This window comes from Neolamprologus multifasciatus, chromosome 11 (assembly GCF_963576455.1).
Source record: "Neolamprologus multifasciatus chromosome 11, fNeoMul1.2, whole genome shotgun sequence".
Classification (NCBI taxonomy): domain Eukaryota; kingdom Metazoa; phylum Chordata; class Actinopteri; order Cichliformes; family Cichlidae; genus Neolamprologus; species Neolamprologus multifasciatus.
This window is the reverse complement of record NC_140449.1, coordinates 3,122,067-3,143,196: the sequence shown is the minus strand read 5'-3', so window position 1 is coordinate 3,143,196 and position 21,130 is coordinate 3,122,067. Positions and strand designations below refer to the sequence as shown.

At 44.1% G+C, this 21,130-nt stretch overlaps 1 protein-coding gene across 4 annotated transcripts in view; it reads right to left on the bottom strand.

Annotated features, from left to right (window-relative positions):
- Positions 1-1,234: 1,234 nt before the first annotated feature.
- adcy3a (adenylate cyclase 3a) overlaps positions 1,235-21,130 on the bottom strand; it is a 60,339-nt gene continuing 40,443 nt past the window's right edge. For 3 of the 4 annotated variants that reach the window (XM_085176685.1, XM_085176683.1, XM_085176684.1), the window contains exons 18-22: positions 18,690-18,803; positions 15,001-15,127; positions 12,753-12,877; positions 5,597-6,035; positions 1,235-5,424 (exon numbers count right to left, since the gene is read on the bottom strand). In XM_085176685.1, the coding sequence (XP_085032811.1) occupies positions 5,856-6,035; positions 12,753-12,877; positions 15,001-15,127; positions 18,690-18,803 (546 nt within the window). In that variant the 3' untranslated portion in view covers positions 1,235-5,424; positions 5,597-5,855. Of the gene's footprint in view, positions 5,425-5,596; positions 6,036-12,505; positions 12,536-12,752; positions 12,878-15,000; positions 15,128-18,689; positions 18,804-21,130 lie in introns of those variants that run through there. The other variant, XM_085176686.1, reaches the window with a different exon arrangement.

Here is a 21,130-nt window from a genome sequence, read left to right as displayed (position 1 = left end):
GAGTAGCGCTTGTTATTGTTGCTCTCAGACAGCTGCAGCCCTGATATACGCGGTGACGTCAGCGGAAATTCCTTCACGTCCTTCTTGTTTGCTGTGCGTCACCGTTAGGCGTCGCTGTTTCCCCGCCTGGGCGCGACCTTCACATCTCCCAGCGTTCTGTTTAATAGTGACGTGATAATTTAGGCTCTACTGACACGCGTGGATCACTGAAGAGAACACATCGAAGTCAGATACAGTTGTGCATCATTTAATGAGTCTTTTTTAAATCTATGACAAACTTCTACATTCACACTCACAGCTGTATCATAACAAAGATGGAGTTTAATCTCTGTGCACATCTGTAGTCCCACCACATGTCTGTGTGGTTCAAACATGCTCCTAGTTTTTTAACCTGAATGTTTTCGTAGCCTGTTTGCTGATTACTTTGACTCATTAATTAATCATCACTGTCTGAACTCAGTCACTTTCCAGATTTTGAGTAAATCACAAATCAGCAGTGTTGGGACTAACGCGTTATTAAGTAACGCATTACAGTAAATACGTTATTATTGTGGTAACGAGCACGGTAACTAGTTATTATGCCAAAATCAGGAACGCGTTAGTCGTTACTGGGATTTAGATAGGCTCGTTATTCGTTACTTCGTGTGGTGGCATCGCGGAGCTTCCACAGATTCAATAACATTAGCAAGTGGTGAACTGAACTTCAGGTAAGAAGTTATGACCTGCAGTCTATCTGGTCAGATATGAACCAAGTTTAGGTGGAGTTTATTTTCGTTATGCTGACTTTTTTGTACTGCGTGCTAGCTAGCATGACAGAGTTTCTATACAGCTGGATGAGTGCTATGATGCTACTGATGTTGAACTTTATTTTGTTCATAAGGTTAGTCATCATGGCAGCGGTCAACGACGGTCCAGGCGTGGGATTTCTCTCGTGGAAACATGCACATTATCTTTTCCTTTCTATTGGTCGGTGGCACAGTGCACTGTGGCAAGTAAGCAAGCTAGAAGACTGGCAAAGTTATGGAAGCAACACATTAACAAGAGAATTCTGAGTAAAACCAAAGTTACTTTCCATAGTAACTAGTTACTTTGAAAGTAACGAGTAACTTCAAGTAACTGAGTTACTTTTGATGGAAGTAACTAGTAATGTAACTAAGTTAGTATTTTAAAGTAACTTACCCAACACTGTAAATCAGTTGTCTCAATGGGCTGTGCAGTAATCACGACACTGAGATTTATCAGTATAATTCTTTAATCAGTAAGTGATAACCAACAACTCAAAGGAAAGAGGGCACATTAAATAAGAAAGGATTTAACAAAACAAAGATTGGGAAGGCGTGAAAAAGAATCAAAATCAGCGCAGTAACAAGAACCACAGGAGGCGACTTGTTCTTTACTTCTAATACCAACAGCCGGAGTGTGTTTGTGTTCAGCTTAGAAAAAACCCACACAGTTGCACCTAAAACATGGATTCATAGTCTGAGCTCATACATCGTTGAAAGTGCTAGTTTGTTCCCAATCCTGAGATTCTTAAAAATAAAATCCAGAAAACAGCCGTAGTCCATGTTTCGGCGTTCACATCTAAAGCCATTTTTCATCATTGGCACTTTCACATGTGTGGAGGAAAAAAGCATCCCTGTCATTTCCAATAAATACATTTAACCAGTAAACACTGTGTAAACTCTATATACAACAAGAATACATCCTCTTCGTTTTTACAAAGGAAAGAAAAAAGATCACATTATGAAAATGTGACTTAAAGGGGAAGGAATGACTGAAAGTTCTCATTAGAGAGAAGAGCATCTGCTGTGCAGAAGAACAAACTATTGCACTTTCTTCCCTTTTTACACACAGTAACAATAAACAGAGGAACGAGCTGCTGCTGTTATGTCAAGGCCATCGTGTACATCGCACTTATACAGAGTTGTTGTTTCCTACTTCCTAAAACACCCAAAACTGGGTCTGAAAGGTCAAAGAACTCATGTCACCTGTCCTGCTGTGCAGGTGATTCAGGGAGCAGCTGATTCAGTTGACTATGAGACTTGGTCAGCTGCAGCTGTCCTTGGCTTGGGTGATGTTGCTTCACTCAGTTGCAGTACGATACCAGCTTAACTAAGAGTTGCATTCACCCAGAGGAACTGAGCTACAGTGCAATCATTTGCATTTTCACACGTTTCTCTGGACAAGCAAAACATCTCATTAGGAGACTGAACCTAAACTGAAGCTATAATAATAAAGCTAATGACAGCACACATAACTATGGGCACAAGTACAGGAAGTACAGGAAGGGCAGATCTCACTGCTGGTCCCATTTTCTCTCCTGGATACGTCTGTTGGGTAACTGAAGACAGAGATCACGGTGATCCAATCACCGGCTGCTTAAACTGGCTCCAGGTGATGCTGAATGTCATGTTTGCTGGGGAAGGAGCCAGAGCGAGAGACACATGTGCAGCTCAGGTTGTGGGACCAGTTTCATGAAGAAGAAAGGGACAGATAAGGTTTACTTGTGTCCCCACAAGCATGAAGCCTGTATATTAGAGTTTTCCTCAGTGCTCCATCAGACGGGCAAACAGGTTCTGGCTATTATTAGTAGTTACACCCCAAACAGCTGTTCAGAATAACTATGCTGTTTGGAGTCGGGCGGGGAAAGTGCTACACATTGTGACTCGTTGTCTCGTTGTGCATCATCAGTAGGGACATGGCCAGTGACAGTGAGGGGTGCAAAGGTACTGAAGAGAAGAGTCTGCTGGTTAGGCAAACCTCGGGGTGAGGCGCTCATCTCTGCTTTTCCCAGATGATGCAGTTCTGTTGGTTTCATCAAGATATGACCTCCAGCTTGTACTGGGATGGCCACTCTGGTTTGGGAGACAGTGGCTGCCCCAAGTGGAGGTATGTTCACAAGAAGAGAGCAGGACTGGTGCACTAATACAAATGGAGCTGTTAGGGTTCGGGGCCAATTTTCATGTCAACAGGTTTTTTGGAACCAGTGAGACCAAGAAATCGTCTCAGCAGAACCACCAAAATAAAGTGAAAGCAGACGTTCACAGTGGAGGGGAACAAATAGGAGAAGCTCGCTTCTACTGCAAAAATGAATTCTGCCATTTTAACACGTCCCAGCTGTCAGGTGCACTTATCCACAGCTTGTCCGCCCACTTCAAAAATACCTCTGCTATCCATCTGACACAGCTTCAAGACACAGAAGCCAGCGGAGCGGCTGAGAGCAGAGCTGAGAGATGTGTCCCGTTTCACAATCAAGGAAAAACATACATTCGATGTTGCACACGCTTCTTCCACCACTGCAGACGAGCAGCTAACGAGTCTGTGTGATCACACTGTCGTCCCTCACTGGTTGAAGCCGACTCCTCAGAGGCAGGACTAGTGAAGGCTGTCAGGCTGTAACTGAGGATGAACACGCTATGCAAACGTGTCCATGTGATGAGGAGATGGTGTCAGAACTGGTTAGTTACTAAAGAGGATTGTGAGCGCACAAAAGAGAAATCTCCACTGTTTTGAAAAGAATTCAGAGATACATTTATGAAAGAGATGCAGCCATCAGTGTGTTTCTCATACTGAAATGCTGAATTCAAAGAACTAATCTGGTTAACAGAAGCCAAAGATTTGGTCAATCTGGGCAAAAAGACATTGAGCCGATGCTACTGATGGCCTCCACACAGTCTCAGTGTCTGGTTCATTCCCAACCAGTCCACATGTTTTTGTCTCCCGCCTGTCTTTACAATCAGGATCATTTATTTAAAATGTTTTGCTTAAGTCAAGAGCTTCCTTCAGGCACGCACTCATTTCCATCAGTCACACAGCATCTTCCTCATGTCACACACTGCACTACCACCGACCCAGTAACAGTCACAGATCAAGTCTAATCGAACGCAGTCAGATTATCAGGCTGTGAGGCCACTGTGTGTCTCGTCTGTGCTGAGAAAGAGCAGATTTCTCCTTCATGGGCTTCCTGTTAAATCCAGAACTGAATTCAGAATCCTGCTTCTTACATACAAGGTCTTGTATTAACAGACCTCTCTGCATTGAATCATATCTGTTATTAACCTCTGTCTCTCTTCCACAGCATGTCTTTATCCTGTCTTCCTTCTCTCACCCCAACCAATCACAGCAGATGGCCCCGCCCCTCCCTGAGCCTGGTTCTGCCGGAGGTTTCTTCCTGTTAAAAGGGAGTTTTTCCTTCCCACTGTCGCCAAAGTGCTGCTCATAGGGGGTCATATGATTGTTGGGTTTTTCTCTGTGTGTATTATTGTAGGGTCGACCTTACAATATAAAGCGCCTTGAGGTGACTGTTGTTGTGATTTGGCGCTGTGTAAATAAAATTGAATTGAGTTAATGATCTTACTGACTCACGTCCTGCAGTGAAATTAAAGTTTATGTCTAAAATCCATTTTTATTGCTCCAGAGGAGAGATTAGTGTGAGAAAGACAGGGAGAGAGAAATGTTTAAGAGTTTGCTTGGACTGTACAAGCCAAAGCTAACAATCTCTGCTGTAACAAAAGCAACACTTCCTTTGCACGTGTCGAACATTTACACATACCATGGTTTGCTAAAGGGGAGTGCTTCTTAAATGCATCGGTTTAAAGACAGGTCCTGGTCCTGGTGTTTCTAAATAAGGAAACAAAGAAACTATGATTCAACAGCAGGTAGCAGCAGGGAGAACTTCACGGTCTGATCCAGGAGTGAAAGCTGTGCAGGATGGTGAAGGGACTCGTTTTATATGCTCCAGCACGCTTTTTATGCTTATGTGCTTTTTATTTAATGTTCACATGCCAACGGATGCACTGGAGAGCAATTTGGGGTTAGTATGTTGCCCAATGAAGATTACAGCAGGCAGGGAGCAAACTGAACCTCGTGATTAGCAGAGGACCTGCTCTACCTCCTGAGCTGCAGCCACCCAGGATGTTAATGGGCCAGTTTGAGCTCTCGTTGGTAGAGTTGGGATCAAATCTAAGGATGCAGAGAAATCCCGTCAGTAGTATTAGCTGTGTGTCTGAGGTAACACTGTAATACTATCTGTATATTCAGTACCTGGATTCATTTTAAGCTACAGGTGCATTTGTCATCAAAGGGAGTGGTTTATAAAACATATCTGCACAGATTTGACCCGTCTGCTGTGTAAAGCAGTTACACTAAAGTTTCCTTTGGGTAAATGTTTCTGTGCTTATGGTTTCAGGAAGGGTGACACGAGGACACAAAGAAGAAAATCTGCAGTATCTGTCCAAAGCAAGAGTTTTACACCGTACAGCTGTTTAACCTGTTTAACCCAATATTATGAATTTCCATGTAACTCCTTATTTAAGTGAGAATTTCAAAGCTTGACAGCATCATAGATCAGTCCCCTCAGTGTCACAGTCAAAGAATCAGGCTTCCCTTTAATCTCCCATCTGTTTGGTGCCCTCAGCTTCTAATCTCAATTTATTCAAACATCTTGATTTAAAGTCAAAGGAGCTTGCAAAGAAAAGCGTCTGGACTTCTTTAAGTTACTTGAATCTCGGATGAGAGGTGAAACGTCTTCAAGTAACTTAAAGAAGTCCAGACGCTTTTCTTTGCAAGCTCCTTTGACTACGATGACCTGGATGACTGAGAACCTTCACAGACATCTTGATTTAAATATAATCTGCTAAACTGAAATCAGACTCTTCTGGCATCTGTACATCTTTCTGTACAGACAGAGAATACACCAGTTCATGTTTATGGAGTTTGTAAATGAATTAGGCTTCGGTTCAGTTATAGTTTCAGGTTTCCCAGGACTTTAAATCAATTCACTTCTTTCCCCTGCACGACTCTTCACACAGCCTGTGACTGATGAGTGCATGAGTGCGACAGACAGAGGTAAGTCCTCAACTATCCACCACCTGATGTGGCAGAGTGACAGAGGAGCCATTGATAAATGAGCCTTGTTTGTCTCTTCCCTTCAGAAAATAAGTGAGCAGCTCTCCTTTCCCCTTCACGAAGATGGGCCCTCTCCTCACGAAGCGGAAGCCGTACTCCTTCAGAATGTTGTAGCAGTCCTCTACTACCTGAGGGAAACACACAGAGTACAAAAGTATGTCTCGTTGCTTTTGTACAGTTGGGGAAACAAAGGGAAAACAATTCAAAGCTGCAAATTCAAAACCTCCGCTGGTTATGTTTGGTCACCGACAGCTGATATGGATATATCGCCAGAGTCCCTTCACCACATCCTGACTATCTTCTTACACCTGTGCATCAAGACCTGCTCCAGCTCAGAGTTATTGCAGCCAGCACAGGTATGTGGGCTACCTGGAACACTTCAACCAGACCATCCCCCTCTTTTGCCCAGTAGACCTTATCATGATTCATTTAAGCCTGTGCCACCAGCCTCAGTCACGTGTGCCACCAGCAGCTGGTCATTAGAGTTTCTAACCCAGCATGTTAGAAATATCTTACTGGTTTCAGCTCTGGGAAGGAGAGCAGCTTAGCCTTGCTACAGAAAGGACTGAATGATGTTCTTGGTCCTCATAAGCATTTGTCTGAGGATTACAAGATCTTATTAGCTCACCTGAAGTTATCAAGTGTGCTAAACGATACATTTGTGACCCAACTCCATATATCAGTGTGCTGAGGGCTCTCGGACAGGAGTACAAGTGAACTCAGTGCCGTCCTGTGCACACCACCCATAAAGGCAGGGGACTCTCAAGCTTTTGAAGCTTGGGTCTGTCTTGTGGGGATGCTAACTACTGTCAACGGAGTAGCAGAGAGGTAACTCCAATGTGGATCTCATGTAGACGACTACTTACCAAACTTGCTTTGAGTATCAGTAAATGTTTTTTTACATAAGTGCTTTCTATCTAACATTCACACACATTCAGAATCCGATAGATGCATCATAGAGAAACTTTGGGTTACTATCTTGTCCAAGGGTATATGGAATGCAGACTGGAGCAGCCAGTTCTTTATTTGTCACATGCATAGTTATACAACTATAACACACAGTGAAATGTAACCTGACACGCTCCTTGACATGTGCAAAAATGGGGGTGGGGGTAGAGGAAGAACATTATATATATATATATATATATAGTATATACATTGGGTGAATGTGCAGTAGTAGCAGCAAGCAGGTGAATTCTGTACATTAATAAGAATAGACATCTGACTATTTTACAGAATAGACAATATAAACATATTTAAAATTAAAGGAATTTGGAATGTACGTTGTGCTGATGGGTTTAGAGTGTTTGGAAGAGAGTCCTGTCTCAGTCAGTTATAGATGATGTGAGAGGGCGGGTGTGTGTGTTTAGGGCCCGGATGGCTTGGGGATAGAAGCTCCTCTTGAGTCTCTCTGTCCTTGCCCGGATGATGAGGAACCTTCTACCAGATTGCAGAAGTTGGAACAGTTTGTTGCCAGGATGGGACGGGTCCTTCAGTATCTGCTCTAGTCCGGCATCTCCTGGTGTAGGTGTCCTGAAGCGGGGGGAAAGCAATCCTGCAGCAGCGTTCTGCTGTACGGATCACTGTCTGGAGAGCTTTTTGGTCCTTAACACAGTTGTTCCTAAACCACGATGTGATGTTCTGTGTGAGGATGATCTCCACAGTGCCTGTATAGAAAATCCTGAGGATCTTTGGAGAGACCCTGAACTTCCTCAGTTGTCGTAGGTGATACATGCGCTGCCTAGCCTTTTTGGTCTGGACCTGAATGTGGGCAGACCATGTCAGGTCTGAGGAGATGTGGACGCCAAGATACTTGAAGGACTGCACCCTCTCCACTGGAGCTCCATTGATGATAATGGGCTTGTAGTCTCTGTGCTGACTCCTTCTGAAGTCCACCACCAGCTCCTTGGTCTTGCCGACGTTCAGCTGGAGGTGGTTGTCCTGGCACCATGATGCCAGATTCTTCACTTCGTCCATGTAGGCCGCCTCATCGTTGTTGGAGATGGCGCCCAACACCACTGTGTCGTCAGCAAACTTCACAATGGTGTTGGAGCCGTGGGTGGCCACACAGTCTGAAGTGTAGAGCAGTGGCGAGAGGACACATCCCTGAGGTGCTCCTGTGTTGATGGTGATGCTGTTAGAGACGCATCTACCCACCCTCACCACCTGAGTTCTGCCAGTGAGGAAGTCCAACACCCATGCACACAGACGGCTGTTAAGTCCCAGATCCCTGAGCTTTGTGAACAGTCTGCAGGGCACTATTGTGTTAAACACTGAACTGTAATCAACAAACAGCATTCTCACATAGTTACCCTGTTTCTTGTCCACGTGGGCTGAGGGTGGTGTGCAGGACGTGGGCGATGGCATCCTCTGTGGATCTGTTGGGTCGGTAGGCAAACTGGAGCGGATCTGTGGTGTCTGGGATGGAGGAGGAGATGATGTTCTTCAGCAGCCTCTCAAACACCTTCATTACTACCGAGCTCAGTGCAACTGGCCGGTAATCGTTCAGGGATGAGGGTTTGCTGTTCTTGGGCGCAGGGATGATGGTGGATCTATGAAGCATGTGGGCACCACAGACTTCGCCAGGGACTCGTTGAAGATGTAAGTGAACATACCTGCTAGCTGGTCAGCACAGCACCGCAGCAGACGGCTGGTCACCGGTCTCTCGCTGATGACGTCACTGTCCTCGGTAGTTAGGCGGTAGATAGCATTAGCCGCCTGGCTAACCTCGAAATGGGCGTAGAACTGATTCAGCTCGTTGGTGAATGCAGAGTCGGTGTTGATCGGCGCAGTGTCCCTGGCTTTGTAGTCCGTAATGGCGCGTAGTCCGTGCCACATACTCCGTGTGTCGCCCTGGTGGAAGCGGGACTCCACACGCTCCTGGTACCGGCGTTTGGCATCTCTCACCGCGCGCCGCACGCCGTATGAGGCCGCTTTGTAGGCGCTCATATCGCCAGTGGCGAGACCCGCATTGTAGGTGGCGGTCCTGGCGTTTACTGCCGTCCGGATCGATCTGTCCATCCACGGTTTCTGGTTTGGGAATGTGGTGACTCTCGCAGTGGGGATAATCTCCTCCGCTAGCATATTGACGAAGCATACTGCTACTTCGGTAAACTCGTTGATGTCGACTGCGCATGCTCTGAACATGTCCCAGTCGACGTCGTTGAGTGCGTCCTGTAGCGTAGCTTCTGATTGGGCAGACCACCGTTTCACCTCCCTCGTGGTTACTTCTTCCCTCCGTATGTTTTGTTTATACTGGGGAATGAGGAAGATGGCGTTGTAGTCCGACTTCCCAAAAGCCGGGTGTGAGACAGCTTTGTAGCCCTGCTTGTATGGCGTGTAGCAGTGATCCCCCCTCGTTGGACACGAGACATGTTGGTAAAAGTTCGGCATGACTTGTCCGAGGTTCGCTTTATTAAAGTCTCCTGCTACAATGAGGGCTGCGCCCGGGTCCTTGTTTTGAAGCGAACTCAGCACATCATGTAATTCGGACAAAGCCCTACCTGTGTCCGCTTGGGGTGGGATGTAGACCACCGTGGCGATGACTGAGGTGAACTCACGGGGCAGATAGAAAGGGCGGCACTTAATGCTCAGGAACTCCAGATGTGGCGAGCAGCCGCTGGAAAGAGTGGAAATGCTCCTGGCATCACACCACTTTCTGTTTACCATGAAACACACTCCTCCACCTTTGGTTTTGTTCGACTCTGCCATTCTGTCCGTGCGGAGCACAAAGAATGAATCCGACAGAGTTACGACCTGGTCCGGCACGGTGGGGGTCAGCCATGTCTCCGTGAAGCACAGAATGTTGCGGTCCCTCATGTCACGTTGGAAGGTGACTCTTGCTCTTAGGTCATCGAGCTTGTTCTCCATGGATTGTACGTTGGCCAGTAGGATGCTGGGCAGTGGTGCGCGATGCGCCTGCTGTCTCAGTCTGTTCCTAATGCCAACGCGTTTCCCCCGGCGCTTCGTTGTTCTACGCCTCGGATGAGCGGCCCGTCCTTTGTTGTTCTCCGCGCCGCGTAGAATCTCTGGCGGCCAGGATGGGTCGGGTTTAAAAGTGTCCAAGATTAGATGTGTAACCTTGTCACCGATGTTTACAAGTGATCTGCTGTCGCATACTATAAGACTAGACGATTTTGGGAAGTAAACCAGAGCAAAAAATAAGTAAAAAACAAGAAAAGTGGATAGTCGGAGCGGTCAGGAAGGCGTCTGGGCGTGGCCGCGCCATCTTGGGGGACCAACCAACCTTCCGATTAGTAGATGACCCGCTCTACCTCCTGAGCAACAGCCACCCCATAACTTTGGGAATACTGCCCCAACCAAGGCTACCTACAGTCTGGATCAAATTGCACTTACATCACTGGAGAGGAAAGTCAGTAGGCACTGTCAAACCAAGAACACAGGTAGTTTATTAGCCACTACCACAAGACCACTTGCTGTGGCCCATCCATCTTCTAAGGCTCGTGTAACACAGAAGAAGAGAGAGTGTTCCGATCCTTATTGTGAGGAGCATTACTTGAGAGGATCCAAGGATTTCTCTAGGCTAGACGTGGCCACTGTGGTGGACTGGATCAGAGATACGAATGTTGGAGATGTGATGGTAAACATGTTGCTGACAATTGCATGCTCAAGAAACCCAGCAGCACCTGTGGTGAGCAACGCCTCCTTGCACTACCTGCCATGCCAAGGCTAAAGAACAAAACCCTAATATTCTTACCATGAATACTGGATCCAGTGTCATCTATGCTGACCATCACTCTCATCATAGATGCAGACCTTTGCAATGCTGGACGACAGGTTGGAGAGAAAATTGTCTGCTCCCATGAAGTTCCTTGCCCTGCCCAGACAGACTGTGGCCCAATAAACCATCGCGACAGTAAGTCCTACAGCTGGAATGGAGGATATCAATGGATATGTTCACCAAGCAAAGCCAAAGGTGAGGCATTAAATATCGAATTCATCACTAGCACAACAACTAGCCCTAGCTAACAATCCTGCCCAGTGGAAACAACTGAAAAGAACCACCTACACCTACGACTTCCTCTTAAAGGTCTCAGCTGGGTGAGACCTATGATTGGATCAGACCACCCTCACCTTATTATTCGTGTTTGGCCAGTGATCTGTGGAAGCAAAAGCAGTCTGCACCGAGCTGGGTTTGGCATTGCAGCAACCCACAGTAGTCTACAACAGTAAGCTGATAGATGGTTACACTCGGCCTTACTCACACAGACAACATAGCTTTACAAAAACGTGGAAAGGCTGTGGCAGCTTGACATCCTCCCTTTCAGAAATATGCCACCTCAGCTGAAAGCACCTCAGGAAGCTGTCGTGGATCAATAGCCAGTGAGCTGTGATTATGGAAGGACTCCAGAAGGTCACAGACGTACAACCAGGAGCTCCACAAACTGGAGAAATCTGTGGTGAAGTTGACTCCAGAGGAGGGCGAATGGTTCGACTGGATTCTAGTACATTCACACCATCATGTGCACCACAACAGCTGTGGCTGTAGCTTACACAAGGACCACAGATTGCCACAACTGACACTTTCCTGATGGCCAGATCCCAAGTAGCTCCTCAGAAGAAATTGTTCATGCTTCGTTTGGAGCTCAGAGCTGTTCAGACTACTCTGCAAACCGAGCTTGCTCTACCGCTGCAAAACACCATGGACTGAATCCACTACTGCGCTGGGTTAGTTGCGGTCTGAGTCCTGTTAAAAGGTCTTCCATCTGTGCTGAAATCCAGGAGCTCACCAGTTCTCCTCAGTGGAAATATATCATATCAGTGGAAAACCTGGATAACAGCATCACAGGGGGGAAGCAGCTTTATGATCTTTCACCAGCCTGCTGCTGGGCTCACGGCCCCCATTTTATTGCCTCAGAGCACTGGCCCTCCCAACCAACACACCTGTCCTCGCTGCAATGGCTGATCTGCTCACAGAGAGACTCCACATCCACAAACCTGTATTCTGTCCAACTGGAGTTGACTGCTGGACATGAGAGCCTCGGAGGGATAATCTTTAAGTGCCTAATCATCAGATCTGCACACCTTGATTTGCTGTTGACTCTGTGCTCAGAGGCTTTCCTCCTGGCCTTGTGTCTCCTGTCGAGAACACCATTCAATGTATATTCAAATCATAGATCCAATTTCTGAGGCAGGTCTCGAGAGTTGCAGGAGGCTTTCTCCACCATATAGCCCATTGTTCAGGTGCATCTTGTAAATCAGAAGATTACCTTCCATACTAATCCACCACACACATTTCTGATGAACCTGTGAGAGGAAATAAGGTAAGTCTGCACTCCAATCATCCTGAGGATCACATTGTTCCTGAGTAAGTCCCCCGCAGGGCACTCAGTGCGGTATAAGGGATCCTTAATGTGAAACCTCTTGGCTGCACATCATTGGATACTGCTGATCCATTACATCAACCCTCCTGCTCGTGGGGCAGCAGGATGCCTCACTGCTGCAGGTGGTTTCTGGACAAGGTAACTTCACCACCAGTGGAAGATTGAAGCATCCAGGCCAAACAGAAGTCTCAACACACGACCGTGCCAAAGGCCAAGCTGTCATAATCGTGCCCCCTCAGTTGCCCAGCATCATGTCGCTGGTGGAAGAATCAGAAAGATGTTTCCTGGGAAGAACGGCATAGTGCTAGATCACATTTGTATACAACCAGAGGCTGAGCTGGTTACTCTGAAGTCTTCCTCATAGCACAACAGATACTTTTTGCTGTGATCTTAAAACTGCTTAAAAGAAACTTTGCACTATTTATCTTATCTCCTCTCTACAACAATCTCTTTGGAGGTTATGTAAATAACATAAAGCAGACGTCTGAAGTGAAGCAGTACCTGGATGTTGCCCATCACACCTGTGGACTCCATGCGGCTCGCCACGTTTACAGTGTTGCCCCAGATGTCAAAGTGGGGTTTGCGAGCACCGATCACTCCAGCTAGCACCCCTCCCTTATTTAGACCTAAAAGAGAGTGTTGAAATATGCAACGTGTTGACTTTCATTTTAATTCACCTCAGTCTGTTTATTTAGCGCCAAATCACAAGAAAAGTTGCCTCAAAGCACTTTTATGTACGGTAAACACTCGACCACAATAACAAGAAAACCCCAATCAACTAAGGGAGGGCCAAGAATAAGCTTTATCAAAAAAGAAAGTTTTGAGCTTACATTTTAAAGTATAGAGGCTATATGTCTCCCATATCCAAACTGGAAGCTGGTAATAAGCCAAGGTAACGCCATCCAGAGGAAGATTTGTAGGGCTTAGTACCATAACCTCAGTTTTATCTGAATAAGAAGTGGAGATGGTTGGATCTTTTCATGAAGTTGTTACTAGTTAAGGTTAAAGGCTCAGTTCAGTCAGAGCTCTGACTGGCTACAATGCTTTAAAGAAAAATCAGGTGGTTCTCATTTTCTTCAATCACAGAGATGTCCTAAATTTAGGGAGCTCTTTTTTTTTATAGAGCAGCAGACTATTTTTCCAGCCTAAATGAAGATCTTCAAAATAAGTAAATTGCCATTTCTTCTCCACCTTATGGGTTATCTGCCTCAAGAATCACATTTGTGAGTTATACTGGGAATTACGCACCAGTTTGAGGCTTTCTTTTCACAGGAGCCACAGTAGCCAGGGTCATGTGCAGCGAGGATGTAACACTATTAACAAGAAAATGGGACTCTGTGGAAGCAGAGTTTAGGTCCTGTAGCTGCTCTGCGCTGTGTTGACACATGGCATTGAATAAGATAACAGCGGAGGAATTATAACCTTAAACTTAGTTACAGCAATTTTAGAAAAACATCTTCGTTGTAATTCATTATTATCAGGAAGTCCTAAAAACTCCCTGAAAAGCCTTCAGCTAATCCAAAATGCTGCAGCAAGAGTCCTGACAGGGACTAGAAAGAGAGAGCAGATTTCTCCTGTTTTGGCTTCCTGTTAAATCCAGAATTCAAAATTCCTGCTCCTCACATACAAGATCTTAAATAATCAGGCCCCATCTTATCTTCATGACCTTGTAGTACCATATCACCCTATTAGAGCACTTCGCTCTCGCTCTGCAGGCCTACTTGTTGTTCCTAGAGTATTTAAAAGTAGAATGGGAGGCAGAGCCTTCAGTTTTCAGGCCCCTCTTCTGTGGAACCAGCTTCCAGTTTGGATTCAGGAGACAGACACTATCTCTACTTTTAAGATTAGGCTTCAAACTTTGCTTTTTGCTAAAGCATATAGTTAGGGCTGGACCAGGTGACCCTGAATCCTCCCTTAGTTCTGCTGTATTTTGTTACAATTTTACAACATGATATAAATGTAGTTTTCGATCTAATGTTTTCAAGGCTGCTTATTGAATCTTTCATTGACTGTTACATGACACTTGAGACTCTATAAGACAGTAAAGCCTGCACGAGTAAGAACGTCCTCTCCACCACAACCTCAGCCTCTCTGACATGTTGGTCACTGTCTGTCTTATTTACATTCAGAAGTAAACGTTTTCGAACAGAAATCAGGGCACAGCGTATTAAAGTTATACTCAAAGTTATATTTTAAAGTTAATTCAAGTGTCACAATCTAAAGCAAAGATTAATTTTAGTTCAGGATGATTCCAACTCAAAGATCAAACCCACGATGAAGTTTGTCTGCGATGCAGAGTAACAGAGGAATGTTCTGGTAGTCTGGATGCTCCCTGATAATTCACTGGAGAACATTTAGATAAAAATAAAAGGTCAAAGGTCGTCCATGTGGGATTGGTGGCTGTGATTTCTCCTTTTTTGCCAACACTCAGTTCATGTTTTAGACGTTATTCCTTCTGAAATCCATTTTGTAATGTTTCTAATAGTCTTCATTTTAACAAAAAAATAAATACATTGGAGATGCTAATTACTCATTTAAAACTACGGTAATGCTAAGTGAATGAATGCTATACAGCATGAATACAACATGTACAAAGATGAAGTTCAGCTTTGCTCATGACGTCAACTATTTGTTGGGTTTTGTTCCGACGTGGTTTGAATCCACCGACCATAAGAGAGATAAAATATCTGTGACAGACCTGCACAGTAACACACACCTAACATGCAACTGTCTTAAGATGAGGACGTACCGATGCGCAGCATGAAATTGTTGAATGATTGGTAGTTGATGTTCATAAGTGTAACCTTCATGGCCAGCGCAAAGTCTGCGAGGTCTGCCAGGTGCTGCCAGCGCTCGGAGTCCGACAGCTCTTCCTTCTGTCAGACAAAAAGCAAACAGGATTTTTACTTGGTTAAATGTTTCACTTATAAACAGCTCTTTACTGTATTATAAATCTGCATTATTGATTTGGGTTCTTCTGTGTAAAAACAACCAAGCAGATTGCAGGATAACTGGGATGAGCGTCTTTTTTCCTGGTGACGAACTTTGAACCACCAAGCAGTTCAGTCATGTGAGTCTTAGCCTATTAAATTCAGCCTTTAATTTTTCATCATTCTCTGTTGTGCCTGCCTGCTTGTATTTATAATGATATTCATTAACATTAATGCTTGTATAAGCCTCTCACCTCAGCATTAAACTATCACTGACTCGTTCTGTAAGCGCCTTACTCTCACCTAAACTCGCCGAACTCGAAAATAAAACTGTTGAACCTTAAAACGAGGCTTTCAACGGGAAAATAAAAGGTCACATCTCTGTGTGGGATTGGTCAAATCACATTATAATGTGACCTGATTTGACCAGCCAAATGGCCTAAACTAAAGCATTGAATCCTAAAACAAGGATTTCAATGGGTGCAAATAAAATGGTGTTCTTATGTTTATTGTGTCCAACTCGAGGCCTCGCGGGCCGGTGTCCTGCAGGTTTTAGACGTGTCCTTGATCCAACACAGCTGATTTAAATGGATAAATCACCTCCTCAACATGTCCTGAAGTTCTCCAGAGGCCTGGTAATGAACTAATCATGTGATTCAGGTGTGTTGACCCAGGGTGAGATCTAACACCTGCAGGACACCGGCCCTCGAGGCTGGCGTTGGACACCCCTGATGTAAATACTGACTCACTACTCTACATATATGTAGAAAGCCTTAGCTCATTTAAACTTTGTAGCTCCGGTGGTAGAGCAGGTCACCTACTTATCAGAAGGATGATGGTTTCCTCTGCTCCAGTCTGCATGACTAATATCCTTGGAAAAGCTACTGAGCCCAGTTTGGAGTGTGAATGAGTGTGAATGTTAGATAGTCACTTACAAAAAAAGTGCTTGTGTGAATGAGGCGAGTTGTGTAAAGTGCTGTGTGTGATCAGTTTACGATTATGTTTACATCCCTGGACGTCTCCACTGCAAACACCAACCTCTGGTGAAGCTGACGTCGATTTTTCTTTCAAGGTGACCAAACTGTTGATCTGATAAATCACTGCCAAAAGTCAGAATGTCGACACTGACTGTGGCTGTAGCTCAGGAGGTACAGGAAGGTTGGTGGTTCAATCCCTGGCTCCTCCAGTCTGCATGTCAAGTATCCTTAGGCAAGATAGTAACGCAGAGTTGCTCTCCGATACATCCATCGGAGTGTGACTGTGTGTGAATGTAGTTAGATAAGCATAAAGAAAGTGCTTGTGTGAATGAGTGAATGTGGCGAGTTGTGTAGAGCGCTTTGAGTACTCGGGAGAGTAGAAGAGCGCTATAGAAGAATCATAAGAATCAGTCCATTTACCATTACTAAGTTCCACTAGTTTGTGCCTCGGGACAACCATGTGGTGTGTGACAGCATGCGTCTGTGTTCTACAAAGATTAGACTGGAAAACACAGCAGCACACAAACGCAGTCTGTGCTCTAACGCGACTGTGTCGACCAAAGCTCGTTTATCCAAAGTGAAAATACAATCAAGCATCGAAAGCCTCAATATCAAACCTGAGGGACTTAATGATGTCGTCACCACAATAAGGCACATCAAACATATCATCTATTAGCACTCAACACATCATTTAACTCTCCATTATGCTCAGTGCACGGTCAGCAATCTTCCATTATTATTAGAGATGCACGATACCACTTTTTTATGTCCGATACCGATATCATAAATTTGGATATCTGCCGATACCGATATGAATCCGATATAGTGTTTTTTAATCAGTAAAACTGTTTTTTTAATATCTTGCTGCTTTTTGTATAAGTTCATACTCAAGTTAAAAAACAACAACAACACTAAAGCTATTCTGTTATACCTGTATGTAAAAAATACACTGCACCCAAAATATTTCATAGATCAGCAAAACTGATCAATCTAATAACCTTAAACCTACTCAATCCTCCCTGTTCTGGTATTTTAAAGAGTACTTAGAAGAAATACTAAGCAACCTAACTAATAGGGTTGCAAACTCCCAGCAAAAGAAAATAGGGAACCACCCTCTTCCTCATGATGCTTAATCAATGTAATCAACTTTAATTTGATGCAGGGTGAAAATAAATTCACAGAAATAAATTATTTTTCAAGAATAATTAAATAGATTCAACATCTTTCTTCAACAGAATTGCAGACTGCACAGATGGTATCTTCCCAAAGGAAAAAGTACTACAGCTTACTAGGGTATATTAGACTTAACAGTTACTATATACAGTAATGGACTTCTATACATTTTACATCTGATTAAAACTTTGGGTGTAAGATTCAGATAATTATTAAATAATTAAAAGCTAGATATTTTAAATGAAAATAAGAAAGAAAAGTATGTCTTTGTGCCCCCTTTTCCCTGTTAATGCCCTATCGGCCCCCCTGGCTAAACTTGCTAGATCCGCCCCTGCACAGTTACGTCAGCTACGTAGAAAAAGATCCTGGTGTAGAAATAATATTAAATAAATTCTAACAACAGCTGATCAAGTTTAAACGTGCTGCTGTTGTTCAGCCGCTGGTTTCCTCTTTCTGGTGAGAAGTGGGCCAAAAATTAAGAAGAGAGACGGACTCGCGACAGAAAAGCCAATCAGCTGATCATTGATCAGTTCACGATTGAAGTAGCAGCAGGAGAGAGAGAGAGAGAGAGAGAGGCAGTTGCTCTATATATCGGTTGTTAAGCTTAACGTGGGAATGCTTTACAAACATTCAGAGATGAACTTACACACTTGCTTTACTTCTCTCTGAGATAACTTCCTCGGAGATGAAATGTTTGCTAGCAGGCTACAAATACACACAGCTGCTCTATCACGTGACCACACTGCTCCGGTTCGCCATGTCGCCAAGTTTCGTGAGGTGCTTTTTTGATATTTAATGGATCGGATTACATTTTTTATTTCTCTCCGATATCCGATCCAGTAATTTAGGTCAGTATCGGACCGATACCGATACGTAATATCGGATCGGTCCATCTCTAATTATTATAGCCTTAATTAGAACATAGGTTACATTTGTCTTATTCAACTTTTATGTTTAAGTGTAATCCTTGTTGAGTGAGGTGGTTTCTTCCTTAATTGTTCAATTTAAATATTTCTTTACATTCATAGCTTTAAATGAGTAAATCAAATAGATGATCATCACATTTGTTGTCAAACTAACTTAGAATCTGCAACATTTCACTGATTGTTTATTAAGACTTCAGAAAAATCGATGTTACCATGGAAATAACTGAGTTACAGGCTCAGCTGTGCCCCCTGCACTACAGTAAACTGTACCTGGATCCTAATCACATCATCTTAATCAAAGAGAGTTGCACCAAACCTGCAGCAGATCTAAATCTATTCACACTAACATGCAGTTATGTTCCTGAGAGCTGATGTTGGCTCTGTCAGCCACGACACACACTGAAGCTGAAGAAGTCATGTGACCATACTGACCTTGATGGAGTTGTAGCCGTTGCTGACGTCCGGGGTGACACCTGATGCTGCCATGTATGTGCTGCCAATAGTCTTGATTTTTGTAATGCAGCGAAACTGCGGCTCATCCAGCAGCTGACATGGAGACAAGCGGGAGGTTGTGTTTACATATACTGACAATGGAAGCACAGACAAACATGCTGCAACCATTTTTAAAAAGCGCTGCACCCTGGCCATCTGAGCAACTTACATTTCAACTTCATCTCACCACAAAACGGACACATCGAGGTGTTTGTAACTGTTGTCAATATTACTATACCGTCAGGAGTTTTGTTTTTGTGTCTTTTTCATCCACGACTCTTTCCAGTGCACGAATCAAAGCTGGAGTCACTGCAGAACGTCAGCTCACAGATATCTGAGATATATTTCTGATTTCAGTGTCTGCTTTCTCTCCTCATTTATACACATTGATTTGTTTAAGGTCTTAAGGTCACGTTATGTAAACCGGTCATCTCCAAGCCACTTTCTAACCCACCTCCACCACAACCCCACCTGTATTAGTTATGCTGCATTATGTGTAGGCTGCTGGGGGATTCCCATGATGCACTGGGTGTTGATAGACCTCTCTGCACTGAATCATATCTGTTATTAACCTCTGTCTCTCTTCCACAGCATGTCTTTATCCTGTCTTCCTTCTCTCACCCCAACCAATCACAGCAGATGGCCCCGCCCCTCCCTGAGCCTGGAGGTTTCTTCCTGTTAAAAGGGAGTTTTTCCTCCCCACTGTCTCCAAAATGCTGCTCATAGGGGGTCATATGATTGTTGTGATTTGGCGCTGTGTAAATAACACTGAATTAAAATAAAATGGAATTATTGCTGCATCCGACTTAATCTTTGCTCTATATGAGCTCTAGAGACCCACCAGGTATTATAGGAAAAGCCATAAAGAATGAAAACAGACGCTGTGGTGACAGTGATGTACAGTCTTGTTGGTCTATGTATGATTTCTATATATTTTACACATTTTAAAGATAAAAACTTTGGTTGTAAGATTCAGATAATTATTTATTAAAAGCGAAACATTTTAAATGAGAATAAGAAAGTATTTCTTCGTGCCCCCCTCTCCCTGTTAATGCCCTACCTGCCCCCCTGGCAACACTTTGCTAGACCCGCCCCTGCACAGTTACCAGCTGTCAGCTACATAGAAAAGGATCCTGGGGTTATTTGTCTCTCAGAAACAGTTCATAACTTCAACTCATCCATGTCACCTAAAAGGTAAACCTGTTTCTCCATCACCAGTTCAGCTCTGATGATTCAGAAGGACGTCTCCTGGTTTCATCTTTCATGTTTCCCTCTCACCACATATCCAAACCATCATGACCAGCAGCTTTACAGCTGTGGCTCCAGCAAACATCAGCTGATACTAGAAAGTAATATTAAATGAATTCTAACAACAGCTGATCAAACTTAAACGTGCTGCTGTTGTTTAGCACGACATCAGCTGGTTTCTTCTTTCTGGTGCAAAGTGGCTGATTATTTTGTCCCAGTCCAGCCCTGGACACGACACGCAGTGAGTTAATCTGAGAAGGTGCATTAAAAAATAAATGGCCGAGCCAGCGGTGCACATCACAAATCAGCTCACATAGACACATTAGTTGTGCCGCTTCTTAATGACGGTATCTTAGCTAACAACCCAACTACCAGATTCAGCTTGTAATTGGCAAATAATAACTTCGCCTACTGGTGAGAGGGACGTTGTTAGCTTTCCACATTCAGACACTTCAAGAGCTTCAGCAGCTGTTGGCTCAGCATCAGCACCACGGAAACACACGGATACGTCCGAAGACTCGAGACAGAATTCACAAAGTGTTTTCAGGACTTTCAGGTGTTTGGACCAATGTTTTCTTTTCTGATCAAACCAGAAGCTTTAATGAGCAGCTGGATTTGTCTCGCATTAACTGACACAGAGGACATCGAAATGCAGCTGATTGAACTGAAAGCTCGACTCTGTGGGGTCAAAGTTTGCAGCTGGAATCCACAGCTGTGCGTGTTCATGCAGCTGCATGTTCACCTGCTGGACGTCACTACCTGACACGTTTAACTGTCTTCAGAACATTGCAGAGGCCTTATTGACAGTGTTTGGCTCCACATGTCTGTGTGAGCAGATCTTCTCTCAGGTCTGAATGCTGGACACTCGGAGACCAGAGATCACATGAACATGTGTGTCTCTGTATTAACTAACATATTGGCTCAGTTTATTTTTCTTATCACTGTTGTGAGGAGACCATAAACAGCATTTGTATTTTCTGTTGTTCAGTTCATTTGCTGTTATGGAGAAAAAGTCTTTTTTTGTTTTATAGTAGCTGATATTCGCTGACAGCTGCCAACATCTGTGAACAAATATAATCCTATGAAGTTGTTCTATATAGTGAGTAACTGTTAATATAGAGCGTTATTACATT